At 38.7% G+C, this 27,384-nt stretch overlaps 1 protein-coding gene and 1 long non-coding RNA gene across 2 annotated transcripts; both read right to left on the bottom strand.

The window, feature by feature from the left end:
• Positions 1–268: 268 nt before the first annotated feature.
• On the bottom strand, positions 269–6,280 carry LOC128787453 (uncharacterized). The gene is made up of 3 exons (XR_008430720.1): positions 6,082–6,280; positions 2,095–2,205; positions 269–764 (listed from the first exon to the last, which is right to left on the bottom strand). It is a non-coding gene; the product is annotated as an uncharacterized LOC128787453 (long non-coding RNA).
• Positions 6,281–12,011: 5,731 nt separating this feature from the next.
• On the bottom strand, positions 12,012–25,703 carry RBM46 (RNA binding motif protein 46). Its single transcript, XM_053941762.1, has 6 exons — positions 25,556–25,703; positions 23,111–23,272; positions 20,775–21,242; positions 18,823–19,605; positions 14,917–14,976; positions 12,012–13,573 (listed from the first exon to the last, which is right to left on the bottom strand). Exons 1-6 carry the CDS (start codon positions 25,584–25,586, stop codon positions 13,548–13,550), a joined length of 1,530 nt encoding a protein of 509 aa, XP_053797737.1. The 5' UTR covers positions 25,587–25,703; the 3' UTR covers positions 12,012–13,547.
• Positions 25,704–27,384: the final 1,681 nt, after the last annotated feature.

The following is a 27,384-nucleotide window of genomic DNA, read 5'->3' as shown; positions in this document are numbered from 1 at the left end:
TCTGCAACCCCGGAGCACTTAGGAATGCAATTTATACCTTTTTGGATATAATAGGAGGAGTACACAAATGCAATTTTATGGCGTGTCTTGATTTTAAACATTGTGAGACTCATTGTAATTCAAGCCAGATTAAGGTTAAAGCAAACAAATATTTTACTTATGAAACTCATACAGTTTACAGAGGTTTTTTATTTTGAAGATGCAGGACAGAAAAGAAACTACATGCAGTCAAGATGGCACATGAGAAACTTTAAAGGTTTCTCTTGTCACAGCCAAGTGAAAAGCAGACTTACTCCACATGCATTGCCAGGACTCCTGCTGTACTGAATATCCTTTGTCCTTGAAAAGCAACCTTGGGAGGTATCTCAAATGGGGGGCAAAGGGGTGCCAGATAGTTTCCCTTCCTGTAATTTGTGGCTTGAACTGAAGGGCAGGATTCAAGGATATCCTTCAATCTCACACCTTTCACAAATGTTTTATTTCCAAACTTTGTTACCTTCTGGAAATGCTGGTGATGCTGGTCATGGCCACCCATTGCTGTCTTCCATCTGGATAACCAATGGATTTTGTTTGGTTTTTCTTCTGTGCGTCCTCATTCATGTTAGATGGGACATCTGGAGATCAGTAATTCAACCCTTGCTCCAACACGACCAACATTTAAATCAAACAGGCACTCAGGATCTTGTCCAGGGGAGCTCTGGGTACCTGCAAGGATATATTTGGCATGCTCCCCAGGCATCCTTTTGTATCCTTAACTGGCTTCTCTGGAGGGGAGGGGAAAGAAAGGTTAGTTGGAATTTCCCTTGCTCCTAGTCATGACTATTGCTTCTTGTGTTTTCACTGTGTACCTCTGAGAAGGACCTGCCTGTCTTCTGTCCATCCCTCCCCATCCTAGTGCTGGTGGCAGCCATCCCTCAGGTCCTGCCTCAGGCTGAGCATGCCCAGCTCTCTCTGTGGCTCCTTGAGCCTGGAGTGCTCCAGCACTCGACCATCTCAGGAGCTCCCCACAGAGCTCCCTCTCTCCTCTGCACACACAGACAGCGTGCTGCAGCTACCCAGCAGGGCAGCTGGTCCCCTGGTTTAGGTGGAATCCTTTGCCCCACCTGCTGAATCCCTTTTTGCATGACCCACATTTTCCTCAGTCACAACCTGCACTGCTGTGTAGGCAAGATCAGTGCCAACATCTTGCTGAGGATGACACTTGACAGAAAAGAAGTACTTCAGAGTGATACTGGGGTAATTTGGGATGAGTGACCTCCTTCATCTTCTTGTTGGTATTCTGTGTGTCAATAATATGCCTTTGACCTACTATTCTTGTAAACACTGGCTTGATGATGTTCCCTCAGTAGATCAAAAGGCTGTGACTTAATGTCTTTCCTAATGTAGCCAACATTTGACATGTTATTGCTGAAATGCATACTATTTATAGTTTTACTTGTGTTTTACTATTTTGTTCTGAACTCTGGGTGACTACTGACAAAAATAACACTACTTTTAAACACTCTCCAGTAGGCCTCTCCTAATTTTTTTTTCATGGGAAGTTTAAAACAGTTGCTTGTTTCCTTTTCAGTTGGGGGCAAAAAAAAAAAAATACCACCACCAAAGAGCATATTTCTAACCCAATACCTCTTCAAAAGATATTAATAATAAAATTTTAACATTGAAATATCAGCTCACTGGAGTCAATGGCAGCAATATTATTGCTGAACTTTTTTACACTCCTTTTCCACTAAAGGAAAGGGGCTTAATAAGTCAGAAATGTGAGTATGTTGCCTGTGGGAATTTAGTTTAATTCAGTGAAATCCTTCCCTGTGACAGAATAATGTCTTCACTCCTCTTTTGAACCCATTTTTTAGCCTATTTCAATTGCATATATGATCTGAGATTATGCAAGTATGGTATCAGAGAAACATCTCCACAGTGGCAATACTACTTAGACTATAGGGTACTTCCATTAATAAACTTGGCTGTCACCACTGGAGTGGTTCCATCAGGCTGGAAGGATCTTTTCCAATTCCTTTAACGAGTTAGAGGGGATTGTCTGGAGGTAGGTAAATAGTGCAGGATGGATCCTGCCACAGGAAGCAATCTTACTCCTCTTTCCTTGCTGCTTGCATCCCATAAGTAAACTCCCCCATGTTGTAGCAGTGGCTGTCTTCTTCCACAACTGGATGGATTTCAAGCCTGAGGAGAGCAGACTGAGAACTGGGGAAAGGAAAAGAGGCAGGGTTAGGCTTTGTCCCTCAGAGTACAATAGCTTGGATAAGTCTTTGGTAACCTATTTACAGCAGACTATATGTGTAGAAGGGGAGGTAAATTATTAAGGGCACAGAGCTACGGCTCACCAAGATTACTTACATCTAAAGGCTGAATTTGCAGCATCTGTGCTAAAACTTTTCAATCAAACCTTTTTGGCTTCAGTTAATATTCCTGATGAAATCGGAGGGGCAAGATGGTGCTGATGCTGTAGGGCTATCCCTTGGGAGTTGCTTCCTGCCCCTGACTAGAATAAGCTGGCACTTTGAGCACAACGGTGTCCTGCCCAGCACCCAGGGTGTGCCTCATTTTTCATATCCCAGGCTACTGCAAAATTGTAGTTCATCTGTCTGGGCCAATTAAGTCTGATATTTAAAAGGCTGGGGTTTTTGTTTTCTTGTCAGATGAATCCCTTAGCCAAAGAGTTAGAATTACTACTCTTCACATTAATCTTTTAAAAGTTCATTTTCTGTGCCTTTGTGTTGAGCCCTCAGTTCAAAGCAACAGCAGTGTAATAAGTTGTTCCTGCCAGGGAGAAGCCAGGGGAGTTATTCAAAATGCAGTGAGAACTGATAGAATCTGGCTGCCTTAGTGCCTTGAAAAGGCAGTCTTAATTTCTTTTAAAATTGGAAGTTAACCAAATCCCTACCTTTTGAGCATTAATTTTGCAGTTGTGGGGTTTTGCATATTTACTGTCCCTGGGGTTCCCACTAAGGCAGGTATTTCCATGGAACTGTCTTTGGCTGCCTTGGAGACCTGGCAATAGCAGCATCCTCAGACCCAGCTTGGGAGGGCAGCACCCTTCTCTGTGTCCTGGGTTTCACCTGTGTAAGGATACTGCTGGCACTGTTCTGTCCCTTAGCTTTCTCTAGTAAACCTGTCCTCAATAGAAAAAAAAAAAAAACCATAAAAAAGTCTTCAAGCCAAGCCTTGCTTCTTTGCCCTTTGCCTGGATATTTCAGGGTATGGAAATGTAAGCATACATCTGAGGTTTATTACACATTTACATTATTACACATTAGTGCCCATTTTTCAAAACCAGATGTTATTTTAAACATTTGACATTAAGTTTTGGCTCTGGTCTACTGTATGCAGGCTCTGGTCCGTCACAGATGAACAAAGCCGTGGCAGACTTGAGACTGATTTTGTCATCCTTTAGGGTTAGTGAATGATAGGCATTCACTTGCTAAAACTGATGAATTAGTTGTAGAAGAGAGGCTTTGTCCAGTGGAAACCTATTCTGAAATGTTATTGCAGTAAGTGTCTTTGATTATGATAAGTACTTTGTGAAAAAAAAGTATTAGCTCATATTCATAAGAGAGTCTGTTTCCTGAAAGCTTCAAAAATTCTTCACTTAGTATCAGGTATTGTGAAGTTGGAGACAAAAGTGGCCAACATTTAAAAAAAAAATTAGACATCTTTTATTTCATAAAGCTGTATGTTAATTGAATAATCAGAGCTTTCATCATCTCCCTAATTTAAATCACCCTTTGTCATCCTGTCATCATTGGCTGATATGAGTAATGACTGTTACATATTGCTCTGTCTGGTACCTTGCATGTACAAGGATTCATTATGGTACCATGTTTCACTTCTCACATAACCGCTAGTTTTAGTCCTGCCACTGAGCTCAGCTACCTTCAAAGCCTACCTTAACTTTTTCCCATGATTTCCATCAGGATTTTTTTAAAATAGGAATAGTGTGGTCATATCAGAAATTCAGTTTAATGGTAACAAGGTTTTGAAAGCTATGCTGATTGAAAAATCTAGAAGATGGGCTTTTCCCCTGTCAGGCGTACACTCACATTCTTCCCAGATGAGGTCTGAGGGTGCTTTTTCAGCACAAGTCAGCATGTGGTGTGAAACTTCTAGTTCAAAAAAAAAAAAACAACCCTGGAAGAACCTAGCACAGAAGTCACAAGCAAGCCTGTTTTCTTGATTTTTTTTTTCCATATTATAGGATAATTGCTCAAGACTTTAGGATCTGATTCAGATAGGACTTAAGAATTGTCTTTCATGTTTTGATATGATATCTAAGAAATCAGTGTCTTTATTTTGCTCTCCAAAATTCTGATGTGTATCTTCTGGAAAAAGTAGTTGTAGAATTATCTCTTTTTCTCTTACTAGAGTGCTTAGGTAAATATTCATGCATAACTTCCATAATCTTTTCTCTAGTCCCTTTGGAATTACCACCCCTTTGAATTTTCTCCAAGCTATATAAATAAGAATGTCCTTGTTTTGGATTATTTTTCCTCAGGGGTAACATTTTCATATTTTCAGGCCAAGGCATCATGTTACTGTCTGTCCTGCAATCTTAATTTTTTCTCATTAATGACTGGAACATTTCTAGGTTGAGGACACTTTGTAGCCCTTATAATGTGTTTATTTTCTCATTTAAGTCAGGATTTTAGATGTGTGTTACAAATAAATGTACCAAATATTTATTTCTGGTTTGGATTGGTGCTTGCTTTAAATCTTGCTTGTTTGCAACCCTTTTGGTTCTCCACTGCCTAGCAGAACAATTAGAGGGGCTAATCTACCTTGAGGGCTGGCAAGGGCTTTGCTGGCCCTCTGTTATCTCTTTCAGCAGGGGATCTGGAATTATCCCAACTCCTTGACACCCTGTCTTTCCTGCAGTCAAATACATGAAACCTCTCTCTCCCTCCCTCTGAACTCCATGGTGCATCACGGACTGTGCTTAACCAGATCTGGGTAGTCCAATGCCTCTGGGCATCAGGAAGCATCAGGCATGCCCAAGAAGATGAAGCAAAAAGAGAATGAAAATGCAGAGGCAAAACCAAGCATGTTTTAATGTGTATTGAATTCTCAATTTGTACATTAGAAATAAAATCCAACTGTGACTAACTGGACATAATGCAGGAATGGATGTGAAATAGCACAGAGATAGAGAGCATTGCTGCTCTTGCCCAGGCTAAGCAAGAGACTGGCAGAGGCATTTACACTGTGCTGGGGCCAGGATGGAAGGGAAGTCTGCAAAGAAGGAAAGGAAATCACCACTAAGCTTCCCCTCTTCCATAACCAGGAAAGATCTTGCCCTACTGTTCTAGCTCTGCATCTGCTTTTGAAAAACTTCAATTGACTACCACTTAGAGGCTGATTTTACAGGAGCAAAGTTCAGAATATAAAACTAAATGGCAATTTCTTTCTGTTACAAAGTCTTTAAAGTCTGACAGTCCTTCATCAAGTTGATTCTCTGGAGAAGGGATTTCTGTTGTGCAGCATGAGCTTTTTAGTGAGAGTAGCTAACCTGAATATTGTGGAGAACTGTCTGTGTCCTGGGTTAGGGAATGCAGCCTGGGACAGTTAGCAGTGAACTGGACTAGCATGGTCTGTGTCTTTCTGTTTGAAATCTCATTTCAGAAAGCTGTTCTTCACTTTGGAGATTTTTACCCAATATACCTCTGCCACTTGGAGACCAGTTTAATGATGGACTTTCATATACTTCCTCTATACTTTGATTCTAACTTCTTGCAATCCTCCACTTCATTTTCAGTAGAGACTTTGGCTGCCTTTGACCTGAGTTTGTTTTATACATTACTCCATCCACTCCTTGTATCTTCCAGAACTAGCCAAATAATGAACACTGAAAGTGTTTATTCATCAGGTGCTTAATCAATTGTATTTGCACACTTAAAATAATTCTACAGACACTGTACTACCACAGTACCTGTTTATAACATACACTAATACAAAATATATGCAAAGATCACATGGGACCATTTTTCCACTTGTCAAAGATTTAGAGAAATGGTAGATGCATTAAGCTCTCCATTTGTAAAACAACATCTGTAAAAGATTACTCACCATGAGAAGAACTAGAATGCATCTGATATTCTGCAGAAATTTGTAATGTAAGCTTCCAACAGCACTCTGTTGCAGGCTCTCAAGGATATGAGAAAACATAACAAGTGACAGGCTCAGCAGAACTGGCAGGAGCCCATGTGCTAGTGATGCAGAATTTATATTCCAAGTGATATTCTGGTACCTTATCTCAAAAGCACTCTTAAAGATGGACATAGTCTGTTTGAATTAGTCTGGAAACACATGAGAGAATATTTTGATATGAGACAGTGTAACTAAGAGACATTGGCACGGATTTAAGTAAAAGAATCAGAATAAATATGCTTGAGGACTCTCCTGGGGTTTGCTTTTCTTTTTAATGAAAAAAACAATGTCAGTTGACAAGGGAAAACTATCAAATAGTTTTCACTTAAATACAGAAGTAGACTGAAACCTTTTGTGAAAGAGTAATTAAGGATCAAGGTCAGGCTGGATGGGGTGCTGAGCAACCCGATCCAATTGAAGACGCTCCTGCTCATTGCAGGGCAGAGTGGACTAGATGACCTTTGAAAGGTCCCTTCTGACCCAAAGCATTCAATGAATCTATGACACAGAAGAATATCTGAGGGGGGAAGAAATGCCAAGAAAGGCCCACAGAATTATGGATAGCAATGAGGAGAGGAGAATTTAGAGACAGCTGATGAGAAAGGCAGTTTGAGATTCAGCCTGGTGAACTGTCTTGGTAATTAGGCCAAAAAGAGAAAACGCGCAATATAGTGAAAATGCTGATCATAGTTCAATTTCAGAAGCTGTAATATATCCAAGTCTTATCTAAACTGATTTAGATTGTTTGGGTAGGATATTCTCATTTATAGTCAAACATCTGCTTTTTCCTAGCATTATGAATGCTAATAATCCAACAGGTTTTCAAATGTTATGAAATAGTTATCTGTGTAATGCAATTAAAAATGCCTACTGGTAGTCTAGATTTTTATCCCTACTCTTCTCATATTCTCTGCAATCCTCTCCCATGCAACAGTAATTAAACTGCTTTTTTATTTTTTTAATTAACTGTTAAACTACCACAAATATGACCAAACTTTAATTAAAGTTGAATTTTAAAAATGTTTCCCAAAAATCATTCATAATGTTTCTAACATCATACTGACATGAAGTTTCCTTGAGTTACATTGGTTGTCCTCCTCATGCTGCTAGTACATATATTTTTCCCTTTATTAGATGCCTCCCCTGTCTCTCCTGATTCCTGTTTGACAAACCATAGACTAGGATGTGAACATATAAAAAAGAAATATTTTCACTCTGTCTGGCAAAAAAAAAAAGTTTTAAATTACTGATGGTTAGCTTGTAATAATGAAATAATGAGGCTGTTAAAACCTTGTGGGGTGTCTGATTAGGTTGTCCACTGTAGTGAAGGCTTTCACTATCCAGAATTGTCTGACATCTCCCTATCTCAGTGGGTTCCTGAAAACTTAAAAGAATAGCATAGAAAAAATGAAATCATATCTCATACAGGAGAGTGACTTCTTTTCATTACAAAATGGTGGTATATCAAGCAGTTGAAATGGATTTAACAAGCTCAAATTCAGCATGAAATGGAACAACATACTTTTCTGGCAAAGAATTCTAGGGTAGGACAGCAAAATTCAGCAGACTCTCTACTGCAGCAGAAATCTTCTGCTAGCCTTATACCAGCCCTAAAAGCAGCCATGCCTGCTTGATTTTATCAGGGTTCATAGTATGGGTGAAGAAAACTGGAAGCTGAGATCCCAAAGACTGTAGCACTACAGTCTTGGCCAGCTGTGTACAGAGGCATTTGAGGGTTCACTAAATGCCTGCCCTAACTGGTACAGCATGCACTACACCTCCCTCACCCCCTAGCATTAGAAGAGCCTAAATAAGAATTGTTTATACAAATGACAATATCTGAGCCCTTAAAGAATTCCTCCTCTACATTCAAATTAAAATATTTAATATGCTTAGATTTTTTTAAAATAGATGTATTTGTCCAGATGAATTTCTCAGGCAGCCAGACATATTGTCCTGTGAATGCCTGTATCCACATTTATCCTGAACTCTCCAGTGAGAGCACCTGGCTTCATTCCTCTCAGAAAACTGAGACCAGTGTTTCCACCAGCAGCTTAGCCCCTGAGGTCCTGTAAATTGGAGGCAACATCCCTCCTTCAGAGGAGAGAAATCAAAATCAGGGGAGCAAGCTCTGGTAACCCCAGCTCTCACCAGGACTAACTTGTAAACTCTGCTGCACAGGTTCACCAGAGCTAAATAGAGTTGAACTCCATCTGCTCCATGGCTTGCTATAGTGTTATTCACCATTAATTTTCTAGTTACTTATCTAATATTTAAGTGCCCCATGTGGTGGTGAAAAGACAAGCAGGAAAATACAGCTGATAGCTATTTCCAGTATGTAAAGCTACTAATACTAAGAGGTGGTTTAGAAAATTTCTTAAGCTCAAAGCCAGAGTGGGTTTCAAGCGCTTTGGAAATACCCTCTGCATGCTGGAGAAATCAGGTATTTTTGCAATACAGCCTGTTTAAAGTTAGGATACCCTGATCCAATTAATATTGCAAGATTCAACCTCTTGTGGACTTTGATGCCTTTGTGGAAGCTGTGCTTTCATCATCAAGCTGTTACTCAGCTTGCTCCCGGGCTGTATGCGAAATGGGATGACGTGTTTGGAGTGCTGGACAAACTGGGTGATGTGACTGTTTCCTCTGGCCCTTATCTACTGCCTCCATAGCTTAAATTCTTGACTAGGATGAATGGTTAAAATAAATATGATTTCATGGTAACTGAAAACAGTATTTTTTTTTTAAGGAAAAATATGTAGTGAATGCCTTAAAGAATGTTCAGGTAGTTTTCTCTCATGAATGTTGTTTTAGACAGTAGAGGTGAGCTTTTGCAGGATGGGGGGGTTGTCTTTTTTACATTCTTGTCTAGTTTCAAGAAAAAAAAAAAAACCTTCATCAGTGTTCCTATGATCACTGTTTTCACCCTAAGACTTTGAAAGCTGCTCACCCACCCTCCTTACAAAGCTAGTGCTACAAACCAGCTGTTAAACATTTTCTGACCTACCACTATCTCTGGCATAAAAACCAGCACATTAAAACCCAAACATTTTGGATTCCATTAACAATATGGCCTTCCATTTTCTTCAAGAGATAACTGGAATTTGGCACTTAGACCTTTTTCTATGGTCCTCCAAATCTGTTGTCATCCTGTAGAGATCCTGAAATGGTTTGCTGTTTTTTGCTTGCATCCAAGCTCTTCTTCACTCTTGAAGTTTCTGAAGCATCTCCTCCTCAGTCAGAATTACTTAATTCCTGGAAGATTGATTGTGATAGCTTCCTGCCCTTTCCCAAGAGAAGCTATTCTTCCTTAATTATGCTGAAGTTGCCAATGTTAAATTAGGTACCTACAAACAAGAGTGTCTGAATCCACCCTCCTACTCTTGTCTTCCCTAGGAATGTGCTGCAAATACTAAATTCTGCCTGTGAAAAGGTATTGAGAAATAGGAACAATTGTTCTTCTCCTCCCTTGCTGTCAAATCTGTAGAGCAGAGATAGAAACGCCTGGCCGCTGCAGGGACCAGTATTTGCATGAATTTTGTTTTTATATACTAGTGAATACTTCCCTCTGCAGGAAGCTTTAAGCTGATAGCAGCCACAGCCTCTGGCAGTGTAGAAAAAAATGCTCAAAGCCTGAAGCGGAATCTTATAGAAGATATTTGTGTTCTTATAATTCTTGGAATTTCACCCACCTTCAAGTAGTACATAAGATTTTCTTTCCATTCCCATGAGCAGCTATTTGTATTCTAGAATTCTAAAAATTTGACCTTACTTGACAGTGGTTGCATTGTTAAATGCTTCTCCATGGTAGTTGTGCAGCATCTGCACTGTATTGAGCCTCAGTGTTATGACAGCCACTTATTTTTGGAAAAGGCCTGTGCCATCTGGGTCCCATATGCCCGCTGCCATTCCTGATAGCAGGTGCCATCCTGGTGGCTTGAGCACTCCTTTCACGGCAGCATAGGCCTGGCTCCTGAGGAGGTTAAGGGTTACTGATGCAGCCTTTGATTAAGCCATTTTATTCTTTCTGTCTCTTAAAGTTTAGCCACAGACAGCTTGGAACGATTTCTAGCTATGGGGGCTCCTTGTTAGTATGGTGAACAACTGGGTGGTAGAGAAAGGAGCTCTCAATGACTGCTTTAAGCCTTCCCTTTACCTGGCTGTTTGGGGTCTGTCCAGGCTCTAAATGCAGGAAAGCTGTATTTAAGATTGCTGGATCATAACTTGTTTTCTTTCCTCTGGTCTAAGTTGGACACTAAACAGAGTGAAGAGATTATAAACTGATCATTCTTTGTTATACATGGCAACTGCTGTCAAGAAATTTCTTGAAAGAGAGGACTTAGAATAACTGACTTCTTGAGGATTGCATTTACCTCAAGAGTGTGCATTAACCCAGTATCTTTCAAGTGACTTGCTCTTTAATGCTGTTTCATATTTAACATTTTTAAATTTCCATTAATTTACTAACTCTTATTCATAGGATGCTAAATTTCGTTCCCCCATCCCAAACAATGTAGTAATAATATTAGAGAGAGGAGGAAAAAAAAAAATAAGGCAAATAGATGAAAATGGTAACAGTAAGAATAATGATCTCCTTATTTAGGGCAAGTTTTTGATGCAGTGGGTGTAGCTCAAAGTAACAGAACTTTGCTTCTCCAAAGTCAGTGACCTCTACTTTCAGAGGGCCTTTTAGTTTCTACACCAGTTACAGAACAGGGTCATACACCAATTTACTTTTTACATTATACAAAAGTATGCAAAAAAAAAAAAAAGGCAACACCGTATTCTGTCACAACCTTTTCAGAAGAAATACATGGTGGTTTTATTTTCCAAAGGTTAATAAGCTCCAGTGAGATTTTTATAAGCACATTGATTAGAGATTTCTAAAGATGTATTCTAAACTTCAAAAAGCCTGAATTACAGCAACTGTGTGCTACTGCTGCTTCAGCTGCTTATTCCTTACACCACTGTTCTTAGCTGTAGAACAAAGACAAATTCTGCCTCAGGGCTGTATTTGGCTGGCATCAACCTAGTACTCATTACACTCAAATGCTTGATAATGGTTTAGTGCTGTCACACATGTTGAAAATACTGAAAATAGTTGCCAAGATAAATGCTCATGTTAATATTAATGGGATTTGCTAGTTTGTAGCAAAACTGGGTTGGTTTTTTTTTGCCTCAGTTGGAAATCTGATCAAGAAGGATGTTACACACCTGAAAAATGCAATCCCCTGGCTTTCCACAGTACTGGGCAGTACCTCCTTTTGTTCACTGAGGAGATACTTTTGTTTGCAGTTCTTCTGGTATTCACTCTAATATTATGCAATCTTTGTGCACCTTGGCCCACAGCTCCCTTAATTAGCTAACAATAGCAATTTTACCTTGGTTTGCTGGGTCCAGATTTCCATCAGAAATGCAAAAACCTATGTCTCCATCAAGATACTTGAAAAATAAAATGAAGCTTATTTCAGCGGTCTGTAGACTAGAATTCTTAGGCTGCCAGGAAAATACTTTTAAATTACCAACCACATGTCTTATCAGCCTTATACTGTGTCATTCTATCTCAAACTGATTTGCCTTAGGAACCACTTGGTTTAAATACGGATTAAACAAGTTCCCTGTTCCCTCTCCTCATGTGTTTTTTAGGAAATCCTAACCTTTTAACAACTTTCATATGCGATAAAAGCTAATCAACTAACTTGCTTTTCAAGAATTACTTTTCTTTTTTCAAGTCTTCACTCAGCCACTTAATCACCCTTCCTTTTGTTCAACAAAGCACTGGAGCTCTGGCCAAAGCTTGTTATTATACAAAGCAAAGTGAATCCTGCAAAGTAGGTTTGTGGAAGTACTATGTCTAAAATAATAATTTATTTTTCTTTTACGCACACTAAATATGAACAGCATAAATTTAATATAAATGTTAATTTGTGTACAGAAGTCAAACACATTATTTCAACATTAGAAATTGCAACATGTAAAAGAATTATTATGGAGCTAATATCAAATGCAAATAAAATGAAACTGCTATAACTGCACCTAAATTAACAACAAAAAGGACAATTTAATATGGTGATGAAATACACTGAACCAAAATACAGAGTGGACCACAACAGCTGATTGCTTTTAAGAAAAATTATTCAACTTGAAATCTTTCCATTGCATTGTTTTCGGTCTACATAATATTCCTTTCTGACAAACAATTTTCAGATCCAACAGCTTACAAACAACACCTGCATAGATGAGGCCCTTAGACATTTTAACCACCTGGTCCATTCCTTATCAATGAACTAAAACTATGTATAAAATTCCAAAAATAAGAATGGTCTACAGTATTAGTTTCAGATTGTCAAGAAGGTAAAAAAAGGTTGTTTTGTCATTCAATAAATAAAGCACTTGACTGAGAAATGCCAAATAGTCACAATAAAAATAATGATGGTTCCCTCAAAATGAATTACATATATCTGATTTTAAAAATCAAAAACTACTTTCAGTTTAATGCTAAACAGTGTTTATTTAAGAACACGGCCTGATTAGAAAGTGAGCAAGCTGCTGTTCCACATGGCTACCACAGGCAAGCACAGGTGCTGGTTTCAAGGGACAACCTGGATAAAAGTAAGGCCTTTATGAATTTGAAAGCACATGTTTGTCCCAACAGGGAGGTGCTAACAAGAGGAAACACAACTCAGTGAGCTGTACATAAAAGCACATGTAATCTGTATCTGTCAAGATTACTTGTGCCTGTTTTTGTCTCCAAGAATTAACTAAGGTATTGAACCTCAGTGTTATGAGTACAGCAATGTAGCCTGATGGTACATTCATGTAAAGTCTTTCAAAATACCAATTTTCCATTGATGTACTGCTATATCAGAAGTAAAGATTTTATTGGACATGTTCTTCCTACAAAATTTTGCATCAAGTTAAAGGAAGCAAACTTGTGGATGGTATTTAAGTCTCATATTATGCATGTTTATGATTGCTAGAATGGTGTTCATTGTTTTGTTGGTGGGATTTTTTAACATTTGTTTAAGATTTGTTACATGCAATAGAAGCTGAAAAAATTCTGTGTGAAAATACAAGAATAGGAATTGTGGCAAATTGTTTCAACACTAAATATAAATTACTGGTGTATAGACTATTACAGGTAATAAAAACTTTTAAACAAATTATATTTTAAAACCCAAATTTAATCAAACTAACCAAAACAATTTAACATTCAATTTCACTAATCTTTAAATTGAAATGCTTAATACACACACTTTGAAGAATTATTCATCAATAAAAATGGAATGTGAATTTCCAGTAATTATGTATCAGTGGGTTGTTCTTTTTCTTTTCATTACAAGATCCAAAGCAATAAATTCCAGACTCCTCTTCTTCAGGGATATTCAAACCAAGTAGGGTGTACAGTTGGCTGTGGAAAGAGAGGGGGAGGGGAGGAAAGAGACTTGGATTTCAGCAAACATACTGCAATATGAATTTCAAGATGGACTTAATAGTTAAGATAATGCTGTAACACAAGCATTCAGTCTTATACCAATGCTGTGCTCTTCCCTTTCCTCTGCAGCACTAATACTAACTCAAAATAATTAAGAAACTGGTCAAATGCTCAAAGGGTTTTTTTCCCTGAGAGCCTTATAGTTTCGAGACACCCCATTCTCCGGTAGTGAATGCATTTTCTCATCATATATATATACACACACACACACTTTTAACTGAACTTCAAAATAATAACCCTTTGTTTCACCTTCACTGAATGCAAACTATTAATGCAGACAACCCTCAAGTGCATATTAGACTATTAGGTCATTGTTCCAAGCTATATTAGCTACATACATTATACATATCATAGCAGCAGTCTTTCATGCCGCATATTTACCACTTTAGATCAGAATCTACACCCAACTAAGCACCAAGTTCTGCCTGATGTACACTGCAGAGACAAAACTCAACTTCACTGTGATCATCAGTGGGGTAAAGAAAACATGTTAATTATGTCCTGTTTTGAAGTGACTTACTCTACGGAAGGCAGACAAGTTATTTCACAGATAAAGTCCAATGCTGTTGTATCTGTCTAACTTACTCTTTTCCAAGCTCTCTTACATAGACCAAGATTTACAACATCTGTGTTCCCTGTCCAGTAGCAGCAGCTGAAAAATAACTGAACCTTTGGGAAATGTTCTGGGTGCCTGGGATTAGAAGCTTCCAGCAGTAAAGTTAACACACAGCATGGATTTAATGCCATTTTCAAACTGCCTTGTAAGCTTTCAAAAACCATTCTCCAAAAAAAAAAAAAGAGGACTCAGAAGTGACAGATGTACACACTTAAATTCATCCACAATAGCATATTAAAAAAAAAAAGTCAAGGAGACAACAGTCTCTTTTACATGAAACTGACTAGCCAAAAAATAGTCCTCCAAGCATCTAGAGTAGTAAGAGTTACCACTTTTGTACATAAATTTAAACCCAAGCTGAAAGGCAAATAATTAAGAAATGACTGAAAAATGACTCAAGAGTCATTTTAGGAATAAAAACCATAACCTTCCTTTGTGCTGCACAACCAACAAGAACATCAAGACTGTGTGATCCATCAGCAGGTATAGGGCAGTAGAGATATAGTCTCCTTTGGATCTCTACAAGCCTTCTTACAGCTGTGTCTGTGAGGGAAGTACAACTTCTCCAACAAACAGTGCAGCTAAAACAATGTCATTGAGAGGGTAAAAAGCCACAATGAACAATCTTGAGAGGCTTACTCACCTTTACTATCCCACCATGCTGCATTCAGGGACAGCAAAGTTATGTACGCTTGTTCAGGGGCTGTAAGAAAAACCATTATGTGTAAGTGATCTGATAAATATTTCAGACTTCTAAATTCATACTGTTAAAAAACTTCTTTTACTACATTCCGAGCCTTTCTAAAGATCACTAAAAACCTCGAAACCATTAATTACCACTTATCTGTATTTGCTAAACAAAGCCAGCAACTTCTGTATTTTTTTCAAATATCCTACAATTTGTGGCTGTTGATTGTTCCAAGAGCAACATAGTTTGCTTTATCAAAGTTGATTAAGGCAATGTTTAAGTAAAGAAAATTCCTAGAACAAAACATGAAAACCATCTCACTCGACCTTTAAGTTTGATGTCCAAAATCTAGAAGAGCAATCTACAGATACATTTGTTCTGAGACACGGATGCCAAGTACAGATTCTTGAAGCAGCTTATAAAAGTTATATCCATGACTTGTAAATTGCTACTGCATGCAGTATTTAATATGTTTAAACAAGTGAATTCATAGTAGTAAGATACAATGCCTGCTCCAGTTATTTAAGAACCATTTACTATAAAACTTATATGAGGGGAACTGGAAGGAAACTATTATTTATGTACTATAGTTAGTTATTAAAAGGCTTTTCCTTGAAGATTTATCCATATATTTTTCTTATAAATACTTCAAAATATTCTCTTCTACCTAGAAAAATAATTTCATAAATTATGTCTCAGGGAGATGTAACATGAAATAGCGTATGTGAAAGTGCAAAGAACACCCTATAGTGGAACACCCATTTAAAACCTGGCAGATCCCTGAAACAAGAAACTTTACTGAAACTTCTCCTATTTTTCCCCATCACCCTTAAGTCAAACTAAGTACGGAGAGAATTTCTCAAGATTCAGCCTTTGCTATAGAGAGTATTATCTTAAGGACTAGAAATAGGTTCTGACATGTTCTGGTATTTCCTTAAACCAGTGGAATTCCACTAACAGCAAGTGAAAACCAACCAACCAACCATTTTCGAAAGAAGGCTCTACTTTCCAGCCTTCAGATATTTACTGTTACTAAAAAAGGGAGGTGGGAGTTCTCCAACAATTCAGAGCGTATCTATGCAATTTCACATTTTCCTCTGCCTGTACTTTGAAGGCATGGATGAGCCAGTTTGATTCTATAAGCTACAAACCTACATTACTGATGCAAAGGACCTGAATGATAACAACACCTCCTATTCTGGGATTGACTGTGCTAAGACTGCTTCTGGACCACAGGTGGAATATCGAGTGTGTGCTAATTACACAACTATACAGTCTCTGAACTGGAGCTGCCTCACATTTAGCCCGCCTCCTACAGGCAAAAGTAGGAAGCCTTACATGTTTTTCTAACTGGACGCCACATTTAACAGCCAAGCACCATTTCGCAATTGACATTAAAGCGTTGTTTAACTTCTGAAGGCACAGACTTACTTGTGCAGAAATGCGATTCAAATTAATAGTAGAGGTATTAATTCTTCTACAGGACATTCAGGTGTTTCCTTATTGTGTTCCCTATCTCCCCACTCCTCCTCCTGACAATATTCACCTTCTGAAATTTCAAAGTGTATGTCTGTTCCCTTTCTCATAAATGAACACCCAGACATTTCACACATTTAGCCAAGCCTGAGTGTTTTCACTCCCTTGATCTGTTGGTGATTTATCTAGTAACGTTAAAATACAGCTTATTAATCTTTCCCTGACAGCAGTTTTCTGTGTTTTCTAAAAACCGTAATTTTCAAAATATTCAGGCGACACCAAGTGGTTAGTTGTTATACTGCTATCTGCTCAGGACTGCTGTGTACCAGTACTGTATGAACTTGTTAAAAACCAAGTATTCTGTAATGTGCGAAAGGAAGTACAGAAATACATACAACAGAAAAAAAAATAGAAAAAAAAAAGGCCGGAATGCCTCGAGATGCCTTGAGATTATTAATCAAAGCAGCCCTTTTTCATTTACTTACCTTAGAACAGTTGTACGTTTTAAAAAAAAATAACAGCACAATCCAACCTGTATACATCATCAAAAATTCAGTGGCCAAAAAATTATGTTCCTGTAAGAGAAGTTACTTACCAGAAAGAATTAGTCCCTATGTCATCTTTGTACACTCATGTGTATAGTAAGTTGCTTCCAAGAAACACACTCAGACTTTTCTCAAATCACTGCTAGTTATCAAAAAAAACCCCAGACAAAACCCCAAACCCCAAAAAGAACCATAACCCATACATCCATCATCAGCATCATTCAACACTTCCACGAGAAGGAAGGACTCTGTCACATCTAGCAAATTGTCTTTATCTGTAGGTATTTCTTTCAACATAGAATATATATTAAACTGGAACAGAAACAACTTCTTTAGATTAGATAGGGAAAAGAAATTTACTTTTAGACTCCTTAAGGCTATGTTGCAGCATCACAACAATGCCAACATCAAAAAGGGGGTTTTTAATCAATGTGAAAGATATGAATCTTTCAAAAGTCAGCCTTGTACGTTTGCTTTAAATCAGAGCTCTGTATGCTCTTTTCAGGCCCAAATCCTCACAAACCAGAATGCACAGAGGTCATCAAGAGAAAGAAAAAAAAAAAAAAAAAAAAGAAGTGTTATTCAAAGATAACAAGACAGCATTAGTAGCATTAGGCCATTAGGTAAACAGCTGCAAAAAGCAAACCTGGTATTTGGGAATTCTGCTAAATACCAATTCACATTAAATGTGATTGTATAGCACAATCAAGTGCTAAGAAGCTTTAGAATACTATTAATTTAAATCCACTTTAAAAAGTTTTCCCTACAGCATTTGTAATTATAACTGAGGAGATAAAAATCTCAACACGTACTTTCTTCATTTTTTTTTTTAAATTGTCTGCATTCAGGATTTGCCCACAGCTGTGAATAATCACTCTTAACCTAACTTTAATCATTCCCTTGATTCTTTCCCAGAGAAGTACAGGAGAGAAAATAACTTTAAGTAACAAAAGGAGCAAACTGGGCAGGTACATGTGGTCACGCACAAAACCTGCAAGTGTCTTTCTTCTTAAGGAGAGCCTCACACCACTATTTTGAGTTTAGTACCCCTTTTATCTTTGTGTTTAAGATTACATGGCTTATAAAAGCATGGCCCTAATTTTCCTAGCTAAATATGGAAACAGACACTCAACTAGTCAAATGCCATGTGTACAAAACCAGACACAGATACTTAGCCATTTATTATTCAAAATCACTTTGGCCATCTGAAAGCATCACCTTCTAGAGGTGTCCCACTAATGTATACCAAACACACCACTGCTGAAGTGGACACAATGTATAAGGCTTTGTGCTTCAGAGGTTCTCCCTTCCTCTAAGACCTTTTGGCCATGCCATATCCAAACCCAAGGAGAAAGTAAGCAAGAAGAAAAAGCTTGTTTACATTTTAGTCATGCATTGCAAAAAAAAAGTCAAGCCTGAAATAAGTCTGCTATGAACTTATCCAAAGGAGAAACCTCACCACAGCTGACATACATCTCAAGAGACTTGCAGAACAAGCGCTAAGTAGCAGTATTAGGAAGAGAAGAATGGTAACACTATTTTAACAGTGTACTGCAATCACTTTTCCAATTCACCAAAATTAGAACAGGTGAGGGAAAAAACCCAACGAAAGAAAAAAAATCCCACTCCCCTTCCCACCAATTGGACTGTTTAGATACTTACAGTGTTTTCTCAGTGCTCTCATCTAATGGTCCAGACTCAACCGACACAAGAACCAAGTCTTCTGTAGACTACTTATACAAAACACCCATGTGCACCAAGATACGTATACCAAGAACAATTTAAAAGTAACTTTTATAGCTTCAGTTCTTCATATATAATCAAAAATGTTTATGCTTACCTAGATGTAAAAGTGTGAACTGTGCTGCCAATTCCTTTGCATCTTCTACTGTTGTACAGAGTTTTTCTGGCATGAAATAACTCTGGGAATCATCTGCAATACTAGAAATAAGCACCTTGTACACCAAGAGTATTTTCCCATCCTGACTTGTGGTTGAATACAAGCAGTATTCTGGTGGTGCCCAGCTATTTTTATGGCAAAAATATTCCAGATGCATTACTGCAGAACTGAAGTGATTCAGCTTTAAAGAATACATACTAATTGGAGTAAGCTTTATTCCTGGAAAAATGTGGTATGTACTTCTTTCAGCTTCAGGGGGGCTTGGACTGTTCTGACCATTCAGACGAACTGAAAGACTTGCTGGTTTCCCCAAGGATTTTTGAGTACCATCTTCTTTGTTAGGAAACACTAAGAGGTTTTCAGAACTGGGACTTATCTGTCCATTAAAATGTTGCTTCCAAGAACTTTCTTTGTTAACTGGCTTTGCCAGTGTTACCTCAATACTGGCTCCGTCAATGCACTTTCCATTCATTACAGACATAGCAGCAACTGCATCTTCACGGTGGAAAAAATGAACAAAAGCATAGTCCCTCAACTTCTTCACACGTTCAACTACTCCTGGCTTGAATTTGTTGAATTCAGCTTTAATTTTGTCCTCTGTAGTAGATATCATTAAATTTCTCACATACAATACTTTGACTCTTTGCATAGTTTCTTCATCAACTACTTTCTCAGGATCTGCCCAGTCTACTTGAATAGTATGACCCCAGGGCTGGAACGTTCCTATAGCAAAGAAGCATTACATAAATAAGAAACATGCAAAGGAAAGCAGAATCATTCTTATCACCTACCTCTACAAAAAGCAAACATGATTCATACCACAAGAAACTGGGTTTTGTTGCCTACATGTACTAAATTGACCTGAAATTGTTAAAGTAAATGAGACTCTGCAAAAATGACAAGTATTCTGTTACCTTGGGGTTCATTAAGCACCATAAGCTGTCAAAAGAAAGACTTTGTGACATGCACATGCACACACACAAAAGGAGACCAAAAGTACTGTATTTACCTAGCTACTAAACACAGCTTCTTCAATAATACTACCCCTTTAAAAAGCATGGGCAACACCTGGAAATAATAATCTAAATGTACAGATTCAGAACAACCCTTACTCTATGTTGCAGCAGATGCCAGAACTAAAAGGAAAAAAAAAAAAAAAACAAAACAAAACCTGCTTTGTTACTCATGTCAACCCACTATTTTGCATATCATACTGGTTTATTTTCCATTCAGTGATCTGGAGGTATTTCATCCACCACTTTGCAGATATATATATAAAATATACCAATTACATGTTAAATAGATTACATATTACAAGTATTATATTGATATTCATTATAGATTTGATATTTTGTATATTGTATATACTTTTGCATATTTATTTTCTTTTTCTTTCAAAATTATTTTCTAGTAAAATATTAAAGACCTACCTTTTTTTAAAATATGAAACATTCATGTATTTCATAGTGATGAAAAAAACATTACTCATGACAACCCACAGAAAATATGGGGCACATTCAAGGCACATTCCTTTCTAAGCTCACTTTTAAGAGAATTTGAGTGCAGAGCCATGTAAATAAAAACTGAATGCGTGCCCATGCAGATACATATTGGCATAAATACCTAAATTACATAAAACCGATGTCTATTTTTTAATTGTCAGAACTACCTAAATTACAGCTTCTTAAAACAATAAGTTAAAAAAAAAAACAAACCACAACTACAAAATGTAAAAAATAAAATCATCCTTAGCCAAAAGGCAATACTGCAGTTTTGTAACTCTCAAAACACCTTAAAGAATGGAAAACAGAAATGATCCACTATCTCATCCCCCCACAATATGGAAATAGATACTCTCCATAAAAAATCAGTTTAATTACAAACAGTTTTACCTGGGATTAGCCGCCTTCTAGCCATTGCAGCTGCTCTGTGAGATTCATATTCTACAAAGGCAAAGCCACGATTTTTAGTTTTGTCAGTGGCATTTGGATAAACAATGACATCCACCACTCCTTCTGTAACTTTTTTCATTTCATTCAGTATTTCTTCTTTCTTCTTATCTTTAGGAATTGCTCCAATAAACAGTCTGCAGTTGTCCAAGCTTACGCAGACACCAATAAACTTCCCTGGACGTATTTCATAATTATTAAGAATCTTGATGGCCAGCTGGGCTTCCTCTTTAGTGGTGTACATCACAAAAGCATAGCCTCGGTTCTCACCACTGAATTCCATCATCAGTCTGAGCTCATAGATCTTCCCAGCTTTCTCGAAAACAGGAACTAGCTCATCTTCATACATATCACGAGGAATCTTACCCACAAAAACTTCACATCCACGAGGTGGTGGAGGACCTTCCCAACCTTAAAATAAATTGTCCAACAGCAATCTTAGTACAAATGCACATGTCCCCCACATCCAGTTCGAATGTGGGAGTTATTTATTTTTGGTCTCAGCTGAAAACTAGCACATTCTCTTCTATTACATCTTATTTCTTTTATGTTTAAATTTTTTTAAAATGCCAGAAACCCACAGTTTGTATTTCTAGAGTCTCTATTTCAATCATTTTATGCCACTCACAATTTTATTTCAGTTATTAATAAAACTGATATACCTAAGACACCTAGGTAAGAACTTCAGTTTTATTTTCTACTACAATGCTTTAAAGTTACAAAATGTTTCTCTGCGCTTCTTGCCCCCGTATTTTTATAAATTTTGCTAAGGTCCCCAGTGCAGCACCTTTTTTTCTTCCTTGACATCATTCAAAAACTGCAAACATTTTGCTTCCACCTTCATTCATCCAATAAAATAGGACTCCCTAAGAAAAGTAGGATACAGAGCCAAACTTTCTGCAACAGCCTAAAAGACGGAACACTTACTCTAAAAACAGCCCACAGTTTTCACAGCAAAAAAAAAATCCACACAACAAATCAGTCTTTGGTTAACATCTGAAAGCTGCAGAACATCTATACTTCTCTCCTTAAGCCAAGGACATTTAAACATTCTTTTATATCGCTGCCATATATACTGAAAGATATGTTCAACAGATAACGTAAAGGTGTATTTATGCATTGAATATTATGGAGTTTTAGTCTTCAAATACAGCACTCCATTTTCTCAAAATAATAAAAAAATAATTTAAAGAAAGTTTGTTTGGCTTTGTTTCTTTTTTTTAATTAGACAAACAAATCAGGTAGAAGGTTCAAAGACAGACACTCAAATCATGACTAAAAGCTTTTCCTAAAGGTTTTGATGAGGAAGGTTTTCTACAGGAGAAAAAGCAAGGAGTACAAAGATGGTAGAAAAAACTAACACAAAACTTAGTGAATACTAGTATGAAATGACAAAGCATAACAAGGCAAAGTAAAAAAATAATTACTCTTGACAAGTTAAGACAAGAAGATAATGAAATAATGTACTTTGGTTTGAAGTTCAGAATAAATTAGATTTAGATGATTTTGTAATTAACACTTTTTCCTTAATGTATTGTCAGAGCCCATAATTTACTGTTGAAAAACATTAACAGAATTGAGAGATTTTTGCCTTCTCACGAAATCATTTTTCATCTATAAACTGTACAGAAAGAATTACATGGTACACAGGGAAGCTACCAAGGCATCAGAACTGACATGCATTTTGGAGTCACACTGCCATGACTTATCTAGGAAAAAGCTTGGCTCTGTTCCACACATCATTCCACGTTTTTATTATTTTCACCTTTATAAACATCTCTGACCACTTCAGCTGAGGTCTGACTGGACATGGCAGCTAACACCATTTGCAAGCTAGTACTGTCATCACTCACATCATGCCAGTCCCTTTCCACATAAAAACAAAAAACCAACTGTACACCATTTAGGAGCTCCAAAGACAAAGGCAACTGCACACCTCAGGAGATAAAAAAATGTGCAGGAGTAATGAAATGAAATAACAATCTTTATTTATTTATTTAACTAGATAAACTTTTACCTTTTTTCTCAGCCCAGTAAATGAACAGTGATTCTCAATAAGCTAGTTTTAAAGCTGTGACTTTTTAAGTGCACCAAAAGCAAATGTTCCACATAGTCTAGCTCAAAAGATCTTAAATTGCTGGAAACTGTAAAACACATCAGGACCCCTGCCCATATGTGTTGTGCTTCTCAGACTGTTTCCTTACGCTTCTACTACTGGTCACTGTCAAGATACACAACATGAGGCTACACCAATTTTCAGTGTCAAAAGAAATGCTTACCTGGTGGAGGACCACCAAGTTTTCTTTGCCCATTTTGCTGAACAATGCTGTATCCAGTCTTCTCCATTAGGGCAAGTAAAGCTGCCCCATTTTGAGTGCCACTTCGGATTTTGCCACATCCATTTGCTGCAGCTTTATTCTCCTCATGCATATCTGCAACAGCTTCAACACAATATCATAAATATTCCAATTTAGCAAATTCTAAGTTGTTATGTGCGTACAGAAGCTACCAAAATATAAAAAAATCACTGAGGCTATACTTGCCCATTTACCGCAACTTTGTTTAGCATGAAGCTTCAGTCCGATATCCAGCCACTATCACCTGTGTACTTGCTTTCAGACCATTTTTCTGTAGCTGGGATAATCTGGAACTTTATCCACTACAGAAATATGTAATGTAATAGATTTTTACATAATCTATATTCAAACTCTCCTAAGTGCTATTCACAGCTAGCACAACTTAAGTAGCACAACTACTTTTAAGAATGCTGCCCTTCAAGTAAAAGAATGAATTCTTTCATAAACCATGTCATCACAGTTGTGTAAGGGACCAATAAGCTACTCCAGGTGACAAGTTCCATTTTATTATTACTACATTTTATAAAAATGCCAACTATTTCAAAATTGTATTTTAGTATTAAAACACTGGAGGAACAACTTAAGTCCATGCCCAGTTACTATAAAGAAGTCAAAGAACTCATGAAAATAAATAATTTTGTTAATGCCAATATAAAATAAAATTAGGCAGAACAGTCTGGCAAAAGTCAAGGTTTGAAATAATCCCACCCCTGGAATCCCTATTTTCATGGCTTTATCCATTTTCATAATTTCAAAAACTAAACCTTATCAATATGGTTGCTGCTGCCCTATCTCCTATTTCCCTGGCATGCCAAGATCTCACCCAACAGCTTTAGGTTTCTGTCACCCAGATGGTGAAAAACAATCATACCACTTGGCAATTACCAATTTTACTAGTCAAGCCAATAAAAAAATCTCAGGTCGGATGTTTCTTTCATTGCCTCTTTTTCCTTCTGCAATTTTATTTATTCTTTTCCCAAACTTATCTGCCCTAAGGTCTGCTTAGGCAAGCAATCTTTTTCAATCCTTTGTCCAAATGACATTTCCAAGTGCTATGCCACTTCTTGAGAAATGCTGCCCAAAAAATCATCACCAGAAAAGTAAAGGTACCACTGCTCTTCAGTGCCCCTTACATTTTCAGCTTTCTTTGTCTTCAGGCTCAGGCTCCAAAAGACAATGTTCTGAGACATCAGCAGTTTACTTTTTATAGGAAAAACATTTAAAAACAGCTTAAAGTTCACACAAACATTTCCTGACAACTCACTATTATTTGCTTAAGTTTTTAAACATATTATAGACCAAATTCATGGAATGATGAAGTGCCTGGTCCCCTACTAGATTTATGGATATTACGCAATGATATTACTATCCAGAGGTGAGGCTGCAACTTATTCCTCCACTCCTGCCCCAGCTTTATCATTTCAAATGTACTTTGAATGAATATCATTACTATTTCTAAGTGTGTTTCTTTCACAACAGCCTTCACATGACAGACCCCACAAATCTTTCAAGTAGAATAGTGTTAACAGTTATTTTTCCCACCCTAGGAAAAAAAGACTTTTGCTGGGGATATATTTTTTTGTCTTTTCATCAAGCCAGTATTCACTTTGGGGCAGGAGTCCACGCAAGCAACCACTCTGAAGTTTAAACTGTATCTGTCACAAGGCACTAAAAAAGCCAAATTTTTAACCAAACTCCTAGCTTCATCAAAAGGAGATTCCAGTTCCAGAAAGCAGCAGGGCAGAGCACCACACACACACACACACAAAAAAAAAAAAAACCAAAAATCCCCGACAGGTACGAGCAGAAACAGCATGGCTCCATGGCTCCCACCTGCTAGAAATGGTGTCCCATCTCCTTCCAGCAAGTGAATTACACTTACTTCGTTTCATAGCCTACAAGCTGCACAGTGATTATATAATTTGGAAATCTTTTGGAAGCTTCAGGCCTAACAAGGTATGGAGATTACAATGAAACTGGAGCGAGGGAGAGGCAAACTGATTTGCCCTTTGTCTCGGCGAGTTCAAACACCCGGGCCAGAACGTCCTCACGTTATCCGTAAGGGCAGCAAGCGGGCACCAGACCGGCACCGCAGGAGCTCAAAGGGGCGAAGCGGCCATGAGGAGCTGCAAGAGGCCCAAGCAGAAGCGAGGCAACCTCGGGCATGCCCCGGGCACAAACGCGACGGACGCGAGGAAACACAATGGCATGTGGGACAGTAAGGGAAGAGAATAAACTCAACACCCCCCCGCCCCCCCCGGAATCTCCCTGCGCTACTCCCGCCGACTCTCACTTTCTCCACACTGCTTCATCCCTCATCGCGCTGCCTCCGCCTTTCCCCAGGGCACGGCAAGGACCCGAACCCACCACTGTCCCCAGGCAGACGAGGCCAGGGCATGACTCCCCGCTGTCCCGTCGGGAGCCGAACGCCTCAGAGCGCTGCGAAGCTGCCGGCGCTGTCAGCGCCTCATGCGCCCGGCCCCGCGGGCACGCAGGGGGTTTCCCTCGCTCTTAACCCGCCCGGCCAATCAGCGGGCGCGGAGGGCGGGCACGGACACAATTGACAGGCCGCGCTGGCCAATAGCAGCGGGGCAAACGTGCCCGGCACGCGAGAGCTCTTTAAAGCGGGCGACGGTTGGGCAAGGGGGGACGTGTCTGGCGCGCGCGCGCCGCAGCCGCCGCTGGAGCCGTTGGGACGGCGCGTGCTGTTCCCGCCTTCAGGGCGGGCGCGCGGCGCCGCCTCAGCGCCCCGGCGTTCCGGTCCCGCTCCGTGGGAAGGGGGTGCCAGGCTGTGAGCGCGCCCTTACCGTTTTCAGAACCTGGCTGGTGTATTTTTTTTTTTGTTCTTAGGCTTTTATATGCTCCGAAGTGGCATATTTGGGCCTTTAAGATGTGCTCTGGCATGCACTTGTGCCTTAGGGAGTGTTTAGTCTTCTTCAGGTCCGTGTTGACCAGTAATACTAAAGTGAACTATCACTGATTCAGTGAGGTTGGAAAAGACCTCTGAAAAAGGCAAATCTAGCCTGAGACCCAAGACCATTGTATCCACTAGATCACCTCCCTGGATATTCTATTCCATTCCAATATTTGATCACCCCTTTTGTGAAGAAATCTGTCCTAAAGTCCAACCTAAACCCCACCTGGGTGCAGCTCAAGGCTACGTTCTCTTCTCCTGTCTCTGGTTGCCTGGCAGAAGACATGTCTGGTTTCAATCCCTGTTGGCTCAGTTAATATTCCAGTCTCTCAGAAATTAACCCCATGAGCTTCACAACTGCAGCCACTTGCCAAGCCCATTGGGTTGGAGGCCCTGCAGTTCTGGCACTGCTCTTGAACTCCCATCACAGCTCCTTAGGGCTCACATAGCAAGGCACACAAAAAATGTACCAGGGTTAATACGGAGTGTGGGATTAGCTTGCAAGTTCTTCAAGTTGTTATCATAATGTTGTGGCCCGTTTCCCCCATCTAGCAAATTAAAGTCTTTCAAAACCAATATGCTTTCACCAAAAACTTCTCCCCCTCCCTTTTTCTAAGGTTAACGTGCTCAACTGCACTTAGTAATAAGGCAGAGAATGCCTGAAATTTTACCTTCGGGACATGCAAATTCATCTTTATTATGAATATGTTCCAGAGCTTTTAGCAATCTCACTGTAAATCTGTACTGCCATAGAATTGCCACATTGTCATATTTGACATTTAGTCATTTGAGTTTGCTTATTTTTTGAAGAGAATGCATGTTGTGCTTTTATTAATAATGGCATGTTACAATCATCGTGTAATTTACAGGTGATATTTCTCCATTTAAAAGTTCTGAGTGGCCAACATACCAAAGCTATTGCCTTCAAGATTAAATTTCACCATCTTTTCATTTCAGGTGCCTGTTTGGTTTTTGTTTGGTTATTTCCTTCCCTGCCACCCCCACCCCCCCCCCCCCCCCCCATCTAAATCAGCCACGAAACCTCTTATAGGAATCACTTTGGGGTTTATTAAGTCAAATAAAGTTTGTGACATCTTGACTGCAGCTGTGTGTCCCTGTTACCTTAGAGACTGCTCACTCCCTGGCTGAAAACTCCATGTGTCTCAGTTGTTATTGGTGGTGGGAAATACTGAAGGAATGCAGGCAGTCTCTTTTAGATGAAAAAAAAAACCAAAAAATCACCCAAACCCACAATTCTTCAGCATTTTTTTTTTGTATTTCA

Source organism: Vidua chalybeata, chromosome 4 (genome assembly GCF_026979565.1).
Source record: "Vidua chalybeata isolate OUT-0048 chromosome 4, bVidCha1 merged haplotype, whole genome shotgun sequence".
In the NCBI taxonomy this organism is placed as follows: domain Eukaryota; kingdom Metazoa; phylum Chordata; class Aves; order Passeriformes; family Viduidae; genus Vidua; species Vidua chalybeata.
The sequence above is the reverse complement of the archived record's forward strand: the minus strand, read 5'-3'. Positions and strand labels throughout refer to the sequence as shown.

What these genes read in the sequence shown, in the direction of transcription:
- RBM46 (XM_053941762.1), bottom strand. Translation starts at nt 25,586, where the DNA reads ATGCCCTGGCCTCGTCTGCCTGGGGACAGTG. An exon ending in TAGAAGGCGGCTAATCCCAG is followed by an intron (nt 19,606 to 20,774) that starts GTAAAACTGTTT and finishes TCTTTGCTATAG; the next exon opens with GAACGTTCCAGCCCTGGGGT. An exon ending in GTTCACACTTTTACATCTAG is followed by an intron (nt 14,977 to 18,822) that starts GTAAGCATAAAC and finishes TTTTTCTTACAG; the next exon opens with CCCCTGAACAAGCGTACATA.